This window comes from Gambusia affinis, linkage group LG06, assembly GCF_019740435.1.
Source record: "Gambusia affinis linkage group LG06, SWU_Gaff_1.0, whole genome shotgun sequence".
Classification (NCBI taxonomy): Eukaryota; Metazoa; Chordata; class Actinopteri; order Cyprinodontiformes; family Poeciliidae; genus Gambusia; species Gambusia affinis.
Window position 1 is genome coordinate 15,389,324 of NC_057873.1, and position 16,608 is coordinate 15,405,931.

Below are 16,608 nucleotides of genomic sequence, written 5' to 3' on the forward strand. Positions count from 1 at the left end.
CAGACATTTGAAGATTGTGCCAAAAAGCCAGAAGTGGCTTATTATACCGATATGTAGCTTGGACAGGGTTTGAATCATTAATCAGGACATATTATTTTAAAATCAAAGTTTAAACCCGTGAGACATAAATCTGTCTTATTGGGTCTAAAGTGCAACTATCCAGCTCAATACTGGCCTCTGCGCTAAGACCAAGAGTTGGAGGAGAAACTAAGGTATTTTCATAACACACCATTAATCAACACCTGTCACCACATGTAACTATCAACTCTTTTATTTTCAGGACGTTACGTAAAATCTCCACTGCCCCCCTTCTGGAAAATCTTCTCACAATCATTTTTTATAATTGCTACATTACAGTTTGTTCAAGTACTTGAGCTCATTCCAGTGCTGTTGTACTTTCTGGAAAACAATGTGCCATGTAATCTTAAACCAGTGGAGTCCAAAGTCAATGGTTTTGAAACCCTAACCCATCAACACATCTGACTCAAATGATGGTTCATTAGCAGGCCTCCACTGAAGTTTACAACATGCAGAGGAGCTAGTTGGACCATTTAAATCAGCTGTGAAGATTCAATCAACAGGACAAATCTCAAATTATTTTATTAGGATTTAATGTGATTTTCCTTCCCAAAGGAGAAACAAGAAAATCTAATTAAAAAAGAATCCAGTGCCACTAAAATGCATGTGTTCTGTGAACATATTATGTTCTGTGATAATATGTAATATGAACCCTACCTCATTAAAATCAAGTAGGGTAATTTTAACGAACAGACAGCATCATGGAGATCAATAAATCAGCAAAGTTGTTGGGAAGTTTAAAGAGGAGTTAGACTATACAGCAATGGCAGCAATACAAACCAGAAATATTTACTCTAAATAAAGGCAAATATGCAACATTTCTGACATTCTCATTTGTAAAAGAAAATAAATTAAAAATCTTTCAGCTTCGTTCACCTCCATAATAATGCATCCCTTTTTCTTGGCCTGCAAAATAAAATCTCTAGAAAATCAATCTTGTGGTTGACAAATGGCAAAGCTTAAGCTACATCAACGTTTTTGAAGCACATGGCACATCTGGGTCTGGTTGTAGGAAACCTATTAGGAACCACTCACTTTACCTTCAATCACACACTGCTCTGGAACCGGGATCCGCTTCACCATGTCGTTGCAGAACTCCCTGATCGCCTCCATATTGTCTCTTAAATGAATGAAGAGTCTGTCAGCTTGCTCCTGTTCTGCTTCCTCTCTGTTCAGATCTTTAATCTCAGCTTTTTCCACCTCCTTTTTCTCTGCTGTGACAGACGGGGAGTTGTCACTTGTCAGTTTCTTTTCTGCCGGTGAGACTTCATGGCCGTCTGTGGGCTGATTAGGCTGAGCATTGGAAACGCAGTTCTCTGTGCCTGGCTGTGGAGCTTCACTGTCCTCTCCTGTATCTGAGCTGATGGAGTGTGAACGCACAATGTGAAGAGCCAGACTCTTTGACCTGTTGAAGACCAGAAAATTTAAAATAATGACGAAAATATCGATCTTAAATGAATTAAACTTAAATTATTACCATTGTTTTAACAAAGCTATTCTGTAACCATAATGTTAACAATTCCATCTTTAACATTACCCTTTTTGCAAGATTTTTGGTGACCATACTGTCACCAAAAATTACAAATTTATCAGATATAGATGAGTTAATTCTCTTTGTGTGCAATGTTTAAGTTACTGCAACTAAACCCTCCATAGAAATATATGTTTTATTATGTTGTCTTCTAAGAACCCTGCTCTGTTCACCAATTTAAAGAAATGATTTGACGCACCATCACCATCACAAACTAACCTGTTGAATCTCATCTCCCGTCTCTCCTCCTCGACGCCTTGGCTCAGGCTGTGGCGTCGCTGCTGCGGAGGAGAATCCTCCCCATCCTCCTCCGTCGCTCCTACATGTTGTGTTTTCTCGTCAAAATTCTGGACTTTCACCTGCAGTCGCTGCTCAGATGTCCCTCCTCCTCGACCAGCGGGAAGAGATCCACCTGAAGACGGACATGCCTCTTCCACCCTGTAAGAGATTTAGACTCTTCATTTCTGATTGTCAAAATGTTTGGGTGCATTCCTCACACAGTTTCTTTGATTTGATATTTAATTCTTTACTTCCAGGTGCCACGTTATTGTGTGTATTTTGTAACTCAAAATCATTTTATAAATAATAAACCAAACTGTTGTGTGGTTTTCATGCTAAATCGATGACAATATACACACATCAAATATTTTTTCCAGCTTTCCATGCGCAGCAAACACAGAAAATCAGTGTGTAGAACCACCCACATTCAGACTTATTCTTAGCAAGACTGAATGTGGTAAGATTGTACTCAGTGGTCATAGAAATGATCTGATTAGTGCAGACAGACTCTTCAGTCTAGGAACAACATTCCGTGTTTTGCTTGCTGTCGTTTTCACATTAATTCCAACCTGCAGTGAAGCGTGGTTTTGTCCTCCAGTCGTCTTTCCAACACTCTGGCTATGGCAGTGAATGAGTTGCTCATTCTGTAGATGTCTTTCCCACAGCCTCCCAGTAACGATGGGTATCTGTCAGTCAGAGCTCTGATCTCCTGCAGCAAGGTGTGGTGAAAGTTGTGCTCCATACTGCCCAGGAGGGACACCAGGTAGACCAATGAGTTGTGGGCATGGGTCTGAAGGAAGAGGGCAATAGAAATCAGTACTGTTTGGTAGCAAACATACAAAGTTTTAAAGTAGGTACATTACAGGGTATCTTTGAAGAAAATGTACACTAACATCTGAATTTAAAACAAGATCGGTTTTATAACATCCAGTGTCATAGCTCAGGAATACATAGAGAAACAAGAAATCTCTCTCTAAAGGCATGAGATAAATCGGTAACACTTTATTTGACGGGTTGTGAATAAGACTGTTATGACACCGTCATAAATATGACATAACACCTGTCAAAAAATCTTTTCAAAGATGCCAGAGTGACAGTGGAGGTTAGAAGATCATTTAAAAGGAGTTGATCAAGAAAAAAAATGAATAACCAGACATAATTACCAAAAACATATTTGTTTGTTCAGATATATTCAGTGATGTGGTTATTTTCTAATGTTGTTCTTCTTGAAGTGCCTCTAAAATTGAATCTGCTGTGTTATGGGAAAACACTGGATCTGGATGTATATGTTTTGCTAAATAGGTGATTTTAAATGCGATTAGTTTTGCACTTCCAGCCAGGTTGGAGGTCGGCTCTGCTCTTTTCTTCTTAAATCATGACAAACTATAATAAACACAAGCACATGCAGCCAGCTCTCTGCAAGCTGAGAAAGTATAAACTCCTTCATTGTTGAAAATGTGATTTCCTAGCAAGGGGTCTTTGTAATAACATTCATATTTCATCGTCCTCTGTCTGCTATTGTTTATCTGCTGTTCAACCTGCCCAGTGCTGACGCAAAGCGGCTTCTGGCTTCGTCATTTCAAGGGACGGTTCACACCTGTCTGAGAAAGTTTGATATTTGAATCGCAGACACTTGATTGTCTTCCAGCCCAAAGGCTAACCAAGATTGAAACCATAGTAATTAGAACAGATGCTAAAAAACATAACAGTTCTCTCTGGCTGTGATCCAGGTCAAAGCAATCATGTGGTGATGCAAACAAAACCTTGGAAACAACTTTTCGTTTTTTTTCTAAATAAGGCCAGATATAAAAAACAAAGCCAAAATCTGCTTACATATTTTAAAACGCACAGATTAATGAGGTGAGAAGGACGAAGTTGCATCTGGAACCTTTCATTAGCACTCTCTGTAGAGCCATACATTTATTCGCTGATCCGAAAAAAAGAGTAGAATATGTAGAACTTGACCTTAGACTTTGGTAATATGCCACAAAGATTTGCAGGAGTTTAGCCCATAAATGAGTCAGAAGCTCGCCTGCAGCTCAGGCTGGAGGTAAAAACACTAGAAGGATTTCTATTCACACAGATTGCAGTTTTAATTTTCTTTTAAATCAAAACCTTGTCATATCGCCTTAAACAAAACATCAACACATGTGTATCATGCTATGCCTGCATCATAACATAGCAAATGATTTGCTGTATAATTATTTAGAGGCACTTGGCAAGGATTCATCATCTTAAGCATCTGCTTACTTTTGGCTAAATTCCTATGCAAGAGATCACTAATCAGAGTAAACAGCTTTTTAATTATAAGTTTCTGAAAATTGTGGCAGCATAACAAGAGTCAAATTATAGTATCAACTGTCTGGTCTCCGGAGAAATACTCAGAGAAAATACTTAATATTACTCTGACATGAGGATTTTAGACCAAATCAGTGACGATGTGTTTGGAGCAAAAATAACTAGAAATGCAGCATGATTAAAGTCATTTGCAAAGCATTTTATCTCTCTGGAGAGCTTCTGAGCTGGACATACTGTTAAAGAAAATCTGCATTACATCAATGATTGAATAATTCAATTGAAATAATTTGTTTATAAAGTGCCTTAAGGCTACATTTGTTGTGAAACGGCTTTATATAAACTGTACTGAATTTAAATCAATGTATCCATTGTAGATAAACTTTAATGAGACATTTGTGTCTTTACATACCATATTCAACATTTGTGTCTACTCTCTGTATATTCTTATCATGTTTTTCAAGCATATGCTCAGCTGTGAGCCAAATAATCCAATCTTTAAAAAGTATTAGGTTGAGGAACAGGAATGAATCCTATGTTCTTTGAGAGTTATAGTGTTTGGTTTATTAACATCTTAGTTTTTACTTAATCCCATCCAAGACAGGATTTTTTGTTTTTAGGTTTCATAGACATTTTTCATGTAGTTGATGTGCTCTATGGGAATAGTTTTAAAATGTAACCAGATATTCCTCTGAACAAAATATAAATCTTTCAGATTCGTGAGGGATTTCAGATAGTGAAAAATAACTCTCCTTTCAGTAAAAGTGAAACATAATCATCCCCTTAAGAAATCTAGATATAATATTCATGTTCATGACACACTGTGTAACTTTAAACTAGAACTTATAACTTACTTCTGGGATGTTTTTCTATTGTCTTCTGGGAAAAGTTGAGTATTGGTAACAGAAAAACAACAACCATTTAAGCCACGGGGGAGTTATTTATCAGATTACAGACACTTTAATAGAGGAAAGCTACTTAAAAATAATTTAATTCATTGGCACAATCCACTGCTGGTCAGTTTGTTAGATACTGCACAGACACTCAAGTGTGGATCAAAACTAATTATTGCAAAAAAGATCTTCATTTAAAGTTTGCCACAAGTGGACAGTAAAGGTGCTGAAGAAGAGGTCAGATGAGATCAGTACTGTTGTTCTGAAAGGAAAAACTCCTTTGTGATCGACACAGACCTTTCAGTTTTAGGAAAAGCTCAATTTAATTACATTTTTTAAAAGTCTACATAATACAAAAATGCAAAATCACTCTGAGAGGAAAAAAATTACACATCCCAAATGACTAAACGCAAATGCTAACCACACAGACATTTATTTGAATACCATTTATACACCATCAAAAGTCAGTCAGAATTACACACAACGCTCCATCATTATATCCAAACTGCTTGCAAGTAACCGCGGTCCAAAAGTCACACATGAAAAACAGAACGCTCATATCTGCTTATTTGCACACCAACTATGCAGACATGGTTTTATAGTCATTAAAAATACTATTAATTCAATTGTAAAAAATTGCAAAAAAATTTTTCCTTGAAGCTAAATGAAAACTTGGCAAACACTGATCAACACGATACGTCACTGAAAGCTTTAAAAGAAACCCGTGGTCTCACCAACCTCACTCATGAAGGAGTTCAACAGCATGGAAGAGTTATCACTATTATTATCAGATGGCATATTTATTTCAAAACTGTTGAACTGGACTTTTTGCAAGGCGTATAGTGTTTCCTTCACTAGTGATATATTCTGATCTAACAAGCAATAGAGCCACACACAGAATCTAGCCTGAGCTCCCTTCAAGGGGGTCGAGGAAGAAAGGGGAACAGTTGTGCAATCGAGAGCGAGTTCAGGCCGCATGCATGTGTTCTTATAAACGTGTGTTTATGAGTGTGCATGCATGCATGCATTCAGGGCACAGCACAAACCCACAGGAGGCATTCCCCACTGCCATCACCAAGAGGCCTCTGCAGGAGCATTTTCAGAAAACAAGCGTCATTTTCCAAATAGTTCCAAGGTGAAGAAAGACAGGACACCGTGGTCCGAAAAACCCCTTTTTGTGTGTGTGTGTGTGTGTGTGTGAGTGGGCGCATTTGAGGGTGTGACGAAGTTGGGTTGGCAGGCTGCTTGACAAGAAGATTGAGCAGGAAGCAGCTTTTAGAGGAAATGTTGCCCTGGAGAGGTCTGTGAATGTGTTTACAGTATCTGCAAAAATACCCCGTGATGTGTATGTGGAAGGAAAATATCTCATCTGGAGACTAATATGTATTCCCCTGTGGCTAATTGTCCCAAATCGCAAATTGTTTCGCTAAGTAAACCTGAGAGAGGAGAGAAAGTGGGACACTAAGACCTGAATGTCATTCTACTTCCTGAGACGAAGTTACTTTTTCATCCAGAGGAAAACCTTCCCTGACATAGGTGTATGGTGATTGATTGAGTGCTAAACTTGCCCTTACAGAAATGAGTCAAACATCTGAACAGATTCACTCATATCACACGAGATCCTAATCTTAGCCTTCACAACAAATGAGAGCAAACATTGAAAAGCGGAAAAACACTGTTCCTGAAATTTAGAATGTGATTTTAACCTTTTCTGAACTCTGTTCTGTAACTCGTTCTAGAGCAGAGAAGCAAGACAGTAACAAGACAAGGTAATTTACTTTATCAGATGCAGTAAATACAGGGGGAGACCTTTTATCTCATGGAGGCCATATTTGACCAGTGTCCTCCTCATGATTCAACCTGGATAACAGTTTCTGATCTGTCAAAGGTGAGAGTCTGTGTTTGTTTAGGAAGCTTTCATTGACCACAAAGTCGGGTCTTAAACCTTCAGATCTGCCATGTTTCAGTGTGAAATGTTGGGTTTCACACTTGGCAGAACAACGAAGAAGAAGCCATATAATTGTGCATAACATTCTTCTCCCCTTATTCAATTAAACACTGTTTATATATATATGAGGTAGATTTTATCTGATAAACCATCACAGATCATACAGTACTTTGGAGAACAGCCTTCTCTGCAGTTTCAGCTAATGGTCTTTGGGATTAGTTTTGACATCAAGGGACAATAAGAATTGCCCTTTATTCTTTCCAAAAGCTTATTTGTCTTGGCTGGAAAATGTCTGAAAATTAAATTTTTATGTCCTGCAACACAATCTCAGTCCAAGGGCTTCGGAGGACCTTTTCTTTTAGTGTTGGTGTGTATCACTAATAATGTGGATGGTGTGTGTATGTCCAGTCTCTTCCACCACACAAAGCATTTTCCATGCAAGCTAGAGAGTTCAAATTTGATCTCATCTGACCAGAGAACTTTCTGACTCTTCTCCCATTTGCGTATTGTATTCCCTATGCTGCTTTTTACAAACTCCAAACAGGATGTCTTACAACTTTCTTTGAACTGTGGCTTTTTTCTTACTAACTTACAGCTGACCTTCCAGCAGAGTTCCACACCTGAGCTGTGGATTATTGCAACTTCTCAACAATTAATGCTCTCAAACAAACCTCTGAGGCCTTTACAGAACAGCTAGATCCATAGGTTATACACAGGTGGACACAATGTGAGCTGAATACAAATACAGTTTGTAGTATTGTGAAACATGGCATAAATTAAACAATTTTGCTCAATTAGTTCTAGTCATCCTCTCTTTTTTTCTTCTGAAAAGATGGTTTCTGTTTCTCCTTTTCTTCAACACGAGTCCCTTATGTAAAAGACCTTAAACCTATGGCATGCTCTTCATTCTGTATCTCATATAAATTTAACATTTTGATTGTGTGTCTGTGTGTTTTACCTCACTGAGGATGCCAATAGCACCATGGATTTTGGCTACATGACTGAGAAAAGCAGCAGACTGCTGTCCCACCAGCCTTAGACCTGGCAAAAAGCTGACCAGTGACGAGGGGCTGGCCTGGGAAACATCCACAAGAGCTCCCAACAAAGCCTCAGTCAGAGTGGGCTCACTCAGGTAATTGACCAGTGTGGGCACATGTGTGCTCAGCATCTGCAGGGATGAGGAGAAATAAAGCCAAAAAAATTACAACAAATATAAATCACTAATTCATGACTCAGCTTCAGTGCTCTGTACTAATAAAGCAAACACAAACTCTGAGCTCAGCTCTTTCATCTGAGATATAAAGGGCGGAGTGGAAAAAAAAACAAAAAACAACAAAAGATTGTCAAAAGGACTTTCCGAGCAAACTGAATGAATGAAGAGTTCCTGCTCATTATCTGAGCTGATCACACTGGGAGGCACAGGCACTAGACTGAAAGCCCACGATTGTCTGCTCTGTTGCAGCTCCATAATGAGTCACGTTTTCTAAGAAATACACTAAATCCGACAACAATTTGTTCATCAAAAAGACAGAGGACCACAGCTAAAATGTTTCCCATATGAAGCATGTTTTAGTTTTAACATTGCCAGGACATCACTTCCAGTAAGTGGCATTATAATGCAGAACATTTCACAAGTACTGTGGCAAACACAGCAACAATCAAACTGCCAATATTTCATGAGCATGTAGTGTGTGTACACGTGTGTGTGTGTGCAGTTGGGAGAAAAGAGAGAGGATAAGAATAACTCCAGATGGCTGATGTTTCTCCTCTGAATAAAACTGCATATTTTACTACTGCATGCTCCGTTGCTGGTATGTGGTATTCCCCTCCTGTTGGATCACAATGGCTGTGCTCCAAAATGTGCAGAATAAAAGGTATTCTTGGAGCGCTCATATTTATGAGCTCTATTTAGCTTTCTAGGGGATTGTTCTCAATGCAGCAAACAGAACAGCTAAATGGTCAACAAGCAGATTAGGTTTGATTAATAGGAGTAATTGTTTAAAAATATACATAAGATAAAATAATTGACTCATTATTATTCCATAATAATGAGTCAATTATTACAAAATAATAATTGTGTATATATATACACTTAAAGACTAAAGATATATATAGTCTTTAGGTGCCAGTGGCATTAGGGCCTCATAGTGCACATGACAGCAAGTACTGTAGATTGTCAACTTGCTGTCATTCACTCTGTGTGACACAGCGCCTCCAGTGGTGAGACACTGCACTGCACTGCCTCGCTCCACATTTCTTCTATGTATGATGTATGATTTCAGGCAGCGACAGCGTAGATACATTTTGACCATAAAAATTGTATTATCTGTAAAAAAATAAAGACGATTTATAGAAAAGTCAAGACAATCTGATTCTCGCTCATCATTGCTGCTAGCATCTGGTTTACTTCTCATATTCCTCTCTTACTTGTCAGGATTGCTTCACCTGCCTCCTCTGGTCACGTCACTGCACCTTATCCAAGATGCCGAACCACTATCTTGTCAAAGAGATGTTCAGAAACTTTGATATTAAAAGTTGTTCTTGATTCAGAAAATTTCCTGAATTTTCCTTTCTGCTATAGTGTTCTTGGCAGAAATTACCTTGGTGTGAGAAACGTTTGATGTAAAACAATGTTTGTTGGCTACCCGGTAACCATTAATAAAACAAGAAGATTATGATTTTAGGCAGATCTGTCCCTCTGTTTTCTTACGCTTTCAATTCAGTTTATTTTATATCATTGGGGCCTGCCCATAGCAATGCATAAGCATAAATAGAATGTCTCTTTATTGGGGCCTGCCCATAGCAATGGCAGGAACCTATTATTATGCACCTGTTACCGTTAATGTGGCTCAAACTGCTGAATGAACCCCTACAAAAGTGGTATCAAAACGTGCGGCTTGATTACGACATTGGAGCTTTTACTTCTGGTGGGATTCTGAGTTAACATGGCGACAAAAAAGCAAAAAACACTTTTTGTACCAAGGACCTCACCAGCTGTTCCATTGTGTATGAGGACAGACTGGATGAATCATCACCGCTGCCAGTTGATGGCGGACAATTAATTACTATAGCAACGGAGCAAGCAGCAGCAACAGCTCAGAGAGTCCGTCCGGTGCGTGGTTCGTAATTGGTTGAGAGAGGAGGAGGAAAAAGGACAGCAGAACTGTGACGGTAAAGAACGGAGTGAGATGACAAGAAGTGAAGAAATCACTCAAAGGAGTTAAAAACTGGACAAAAGTATGGAGGAGGAGGAGATTCGGGAGACTTCGAGGAGCTTGGTCGCCGCAAGAGGGACGGGACCTGAGGAGCTAGACACAAATGACATCTTTGCCAAAGATCTGGCCACAGTTTAAATATCACTTTCAAAACCATTTCTGCCATAGTTGTAACGACAACCCAGCTTAACATAGTTACTATTATTATGCTTAGCTGTCAATTTTAGTCTTCTGAAATAAATAAAAACAAGGACTTACAAGTGGATGCTGCTCTGCAACCATCTGAATAAGTCTGATCAAGTGTTGTTGCTCAGGTGTCTCCAGGTGGAGCATCATCGCTGTAAGGCTGCCCAGGTGATGGTGGATAGTGTGTGGCTGTTTGGGGTAGACTGATGGCAGCACACGTAGCATCATGTGGTTACCTGTAACACATGAAGAGAAAACAATAATTACACCAGCATACTTCGCACATAGAAGGCAAATACTGCCAAAGAAAAAGTTTAACAGAAACACAAATGTAGCATTTTGCTAATTTTTTAGTTTCACTTTCTCTGTTCACAATTGACATTAAAGACACAAGTATTTAAGAGGATGACTTAATGAGTTTGGAAACACAGTGCAGTCATTGCTTCTGAAAGAAGCAAAAAGATACTTTGGAAAGAATCTGGTGAGGTGATTTGTTTAATAATTGTTAAGAGATACTTCCATCAATTTAATTAATGAAATGACTGCTGTGATCTTTCTCCTTGGGAAATCTTACTGTTTTCTTTCAGTAATAAAAACAAAAATATTCTTGCCATCGTTTCACAAAGCTCAGGTTTGAGGATTGTGTTGCTGTTACCCGTCAACCAATTCTCCCAACTGAGTTGCAGATCTCTGCAACTCCTTCAGAATTACCAAGGCCATCTTGGGTATATTCCAACGGCCTGAACACAATGCCAGGCATTGTGTTATGTGTTGATCACCACGACTATCAAAATAAGAAACAGGCTGCAGGAAAAGAAAATCACCTTTAACTTTCTTGTTTATTGCAATCACAAGACATACGATTCCCAGCTATGAAATAATATCCACTGTTTAGAAATAATCATTTTCCCATTTTATTGTGTGGAATCAAGTCAAGTTGACACATGATCAGACATGAAGGCCTTTGCAAAGTGGCTTACAGGCCTGCGAAACCACAGGATTACACAACAGCCTCTGTGTGACAATAAAGCATCTTTAAATGATCCACTTCACTAAACAAAAACTCTTGTTTTCAAATAAAGGGGGAATTATTGGTGATTTTCAGGCATTTTATACAATAACTCTGGTATAATATAAAGGCACGCCACAAGTAATGATTCACATTCAATGTTTAAATACAGTCGAATTGTGTGTCAAATTCAAAATGTAGGAGAAAATGGATGAAGTCCAAAAAAAGAGTTTTAAAAAAGTAGAGCAAAAATAAACAGTAGTTTATTTTTATAAAACTGACTCCTTTTATAGGCAATATGGAGTTGAGGAGTATTTATTTCATGGTACAAATATGGTAGAAAATTTCAACTGGTTTTATAGTTACAAAGTCCAATAAAATATTTGTTGGAGTTTATTAAAAGAGAATTAATTACAAGCTTCATACCGAAAGGTCCTGGTAGGATCAATATTTGGGGCTTGAGAGAATCTAGTTTACATCTAACAATCCTAACCACGGAGCTATCATGTTGCTCAGGAATAAATTACAGCAACTGGTACTGGGAAGTCTAACAATTAATAAAACATATTCAGGTCATGTGCTCAATTTATAACTAAGATGCAATGTAACATGACTAAAAAGGATTAATATTTTCCTTTCGCAATGTGTTGCTCAATACCAAAGATTCAGAGACTCAATGTCTCATACATGACCAAGGTTTGAGTCATAACCTGTATCACTTGCTGCAAGTTTTCTGTCTCTATTTTCTGTGAAATATGGACACCAACGCCACGAAATATGTAAAAGGTACCGATTCTTCTATACAAATTAGGACAAAGTTCATACATAATACACTGAGTAGGCTACAATAAGAAAATCTACTCTCTCATTGTGGTGTGTTTGTGTAAAATATCACAAACACACCACCTTTACACAATTCAACACAAATCATCTTCAAAGAGGAGATGTACAGTACAGAGAAAGCTGGTAGAAACCAAAAAGCTTCAGTTAAAAGACTAAAATATCTGTTCAAAAGTGAGTTAAAAGACAGGAGACAAGATTCTGCATGAAATACTGAGGGAAATTTACAGGCCTGAAACTGTATCTCACATACATTAACAACCTGGCCAGACTAAAACGACCCAAACTAATTCAGCCTCTTATTACAGATCCTGCCTCTAAATCCCTCTCCATCTAAAACAGTAGCGTTAAACAAGGTAGGAGACAATAAGTCAAACCTGAACATGAAGAAATGATAAAGATACTAATGAATCTGATTCCAGACTATAAACACATTCAACTATTCAGATTAATATCTGACATGACTGACTAAACCTCTGGATGCAATCCAAGAGCCAGAGCGCTAAAAATTACTTGGGGAAACTATTTCCAAGTGATTGTGATCTAGTGGAAACAATCATTTACCGAAACACAGAATTTTCCTATTTTTGCATTTTTGTCCCACTTAAATGTTTCAGATGATCAAACTAATCATATTAGTTCATATTGTCTAATCAGACAATGATAACCTGAGTAAGAGCAAAACGCAGCTTTAAGTGATGATTTTGTAAAGGATAGATGTGAATAAAACCAACCAGGAAATGATATGAAAATACAGATTATTCGTTTATTAATTTGTGAATTGCCTAACATGTAGAATAAAACCAAAAGTGGCAGCCAGCTTACCAAAATTACTGCACTGAAAATTTATCTACAAGGTTTCAAAACGACCCAGAATGATATGAAAAGCACTGGAAGTTTCACTTGCCTTGGTTATCGTAAGTTCAGTGTTTATAAGTCAACAATAACAAAGACACTGGATTAAAATGAATCCATGGGTGAGTTCCAAAACAAAGAACCATTGTTGACTAAAAAGAGCACAGAGGTCTGGCTAACATATCCCAAATAATTATCCTGATCATGCCTCTTTTGGGAAAATATTCTGTGGACTTGTAAGTGAAATGTGGAAGTTTTAGACGTTTTGGAGTCCCATTACAACTGGAGTAAATCTAACACAGAATTTCAGCTTTTAGGTTTTGGAGGAGTTTACTTTTCTTTTCGTTTTCCTCAAAAAGTCAGGCTGTTCTGTTCTTGGGATGAATTTATGGAGCTCCTTTCCAGACAAACTGACCACTCAAAGTGCTTTAAGCACAGAGTAACTCTTTCACCAACATGACTGTGACCCCATCCCATCCTTTATGAGTTTTTTCTTATCATCACGAACCTCAAGTATTCAAACCATGACAAATACCACATTACTCAGTTCCTACTTCCGCTGATTCAGCACTTACTGAGTGATCCGATTTAGAAAAAAATAAAAGAATATATTTGTACAATGTAAAAATAATAATAATGTCAGCTACGCATTTGTGATCTGTTTTAGTTGGATTAACCATCTATTCAAGTGGCATTTATGTGGCAACAAAAGATAAATATTTATACAAGTCATACACACACTGAATTCACAGCAAATAGACCCGTTTCTTCTCTGCCTTTAAGCGTGTAACATCTGTTTGCCTTCTGCTCTACCTCCCTGTGACAATGCCTTTCTCCCTTTAATCTAAGTAACCTCACTGGCTAAGGCTTGTCTTAAATGTTAATGTTTAAATTCAATCATTCTTATCCCCTACGAATGTTTCTCTTCAAAGTTCAGTCGAAAATGTCCATTTCCTTCACTTTTTTGGTTTTGTTTTTTTTACACGTTACAATGCCAGAATTCGGCTGTTGTTATGAAAGATTCTTACTGCAGAAACTTGATTGATTTCTTGCCAAAATCCCACAAATAGGAACAGTATTGTTGTTTGATCCTCATGCTTCAATGTGGAACCACTTGAAAAAGTCAAATCCACACTCAGATTTCCCAGCTTGTTTCTTTGTTTTAGGGTAATGAAAGCGAAGCCCAATCTCTTCTGGTCTTAGTTATACACTTTCATATATTCAAGCTGAGGTTTTGGGCAGAAAGTGTAAACATGTTCTTAAAAAAATAAAAAAAAAGATTTATTGCAAATGCTAAACTATTGTTTATCTTTGAGATATGTTATATTGTAAAAATACAATTTTAGTACTGCTCTTTGGCTGCACTGGGGAAAAACCCCAAGCAGAGTATCACCATGGTAAAACACTGAACTCCATCTGAGCTGAACAAATTTATCTTAATCTCTTTTCTGCAAAGAATCTGAACACAATATTCATCAGTTCTCCGCACAAGCCGTTTAGCTAAACCTATTAGTACAGTTTCGTGCCCCTGGGCAGACAAATTTCATTAAAGCTGAATCATGTGGTGCCCTTCAAACTAAAATCTGTGCATAGACAGAGAGAGTCAATCTGTTGCATCACACGTTTGAGGAACATTTTTGTCACCTTTCCTAGTGGTTTCATCATTAGGATCACTGCTGTGAAATTTTTCACAAATTTATTGCTTAAGCATTGTCACTATCTGTGAAATGCATGTCATGAATAAAAGCCTGGATGCATTAACTGTGAGCTAATAATGCAACTATCATAAAATCAGATTGTCTGTACCTGCAATTCATTTGGTAAAATTTACTGCTTCATCTGAAACAAAGAGCTACAAAGGGTCAAAGGAGCTAAAAAAAAAAAAAAAAGTGGACATTCATCTTTTTAAATATAACGTTGTTGCAATAAAACTCTTTTTTTATTGTTCATTATCAATTAAATTCTGTTTAGGTTAGTAATACAGTGCCAATTCACAAGGTTTATTCAGCACTCTACAAAAAAAGGTCATATTATCCAAATCAATTCTAGTTACCAAATAATGCAGTCAAGTTCAGTTTATTGCTCAAATTAATTAAGAACTTTTCCATTTAAGAAACCCAGCAGATTGCAATGAGTTACTGACCGACAGCATTCACTCCACCTGGACAAGCATTTAGCGACAGAGGAAGGCTGCTTGCACTGTTGTTGGCTTTGCAGCAAACCCTCAAGAACCTTCCAGCAACCTGATCAGCTAATTTATTTTTTTTCCTGTAGACTTTGATAAGGAGAAGAAATCCCACCAAAAACCTGTGGGTGGGCCTAAAAAGACAGAGGATAAGAGAGGACCAAGGAGGATGGATGATCTCTAGGAACAAATGGTCAGAGATCTCTCTCTCTGGAAATGTGTGCAGTGGTATATTAGTGCAACTGAGCATTAGATTTCAAAGCTTCTTTAAAGATTCATCTTCTAAAAACTAAACCCAGAACAGGGATGCTAATCTTACATTTTCTCTTAGAATGATGTTTTTTGCAACTATACAGAAAAAAAAAACCCACACAAGTTAGGAGATCAAGGAACACATGTTTTTCAGTAGGCCTGTGTGGGAGAAACAGAAGAACACCACAAGAAAGACAAAGGCAGAGAGAAAGACGGAATGGGGGCAGCAGGATGAGTGTTGGTAATTCCCATGAGAAAGTTATTGAGTCAATTTGACCAAACACAAACAGGCAAACACAGTCTACATTGATTTCCCCGTCACATTGTGTCGCATCAGGCACAATCACAGGCTCACAGAAACAACGAGGGTGAGAGGCTGACAGATAGATGTGTCAATATAAACAAACAGACAAAAGCTTTTAGGCAAACATTTCATCCATAAAGCCCAACAAAAGCCTACACACCATCTCTGCATGGGGCAAAAGTCTAAATCTCAGCTTTTTTTTCTCCCCTCCTGTTATTTTTTAGCTCCCTCATTTTTTTCCTGCCTGAGAGTCACAGGAGCTGCAGTTATATCTGATTACACCACACAGCCTACCTCCAACAGAGCATGAGTCATTGCCTCACTCGCAGGCCGAGGCGCTGCTGCTGCCTCAGAGAGCCAGATGTTTGCACAAGGATGGAGATTCAGAGAGGGGAAAAAACCCCTCTTATTTCCTCAATGGATATTCCCAGTGTGTTTGATCTTTCAAACTGTTTAATAATTCTGCTTAAAAGGTTAAATAGTTTTCGGGTGAAACATGCACAAGATTCTGTTAAATAGAATTATTCAGATTTTTTTTTTAGGTTTGAGCTAGTTCCTGAGAAAAAAAAAATATCACTTCAAACTATGTTAGATCTGAAAAAAAAAAAACCCTAACTGAGTAAAGTTTGGGAAAAGATTTCTTAAAAAGCTATTTTTGCTTTCACCAAGGAAACCTACAAATTGTGCAATATGTGAAAAGTGTGTGTGGTTGCTACATGGTCAATGAAAAAAGTATAG

General features: G+C 37.8%; 1 protein-coding gene across 4 annotated transcripts in view; it reads right to left on the bottom strand.

Moving 5' to 3' along the window:
* veph1 (ventricular zone expressed PH domain-containing 1) overlaps window positions 1-16,608 on the bottom strand; it is a 63,806-nt gene that overhangs the window by 20,885 nt on the left and 26,313 nt on the right. For 3 of the 4 annotated variants that reach the window (XM_044118434.1, XM_044118433.1, XM_044118435.1), the window contains 5 exons: window positions 10,498-10,661; window positions 7,983-8,192; window positions 2,458-2,678; window positions 1,829-2,047; window positions 1,119-1,483 (listed from right to left, as the gene is read on the bottom strand). In XM_044118434.1, the coding sequence (XP_043974369.1) occupies window positions 1,119-1,483; window positions 1,829-2,047; window positions 2,458-2,678; window positions 7,983-8,192; window positions 10,498-10,661 (1,179 nt within the window). The remainder of the gene's footprint in view (window positions 1-1,118; window positions 1,484-1,828; window positions 2,048-2,457; window positions 2,679-7,982; window positions 8,193-10,497; window positions 10,662-16,608) is intronic. The other variant, XM_044118436.1, reaches the window with a different exon arrangement.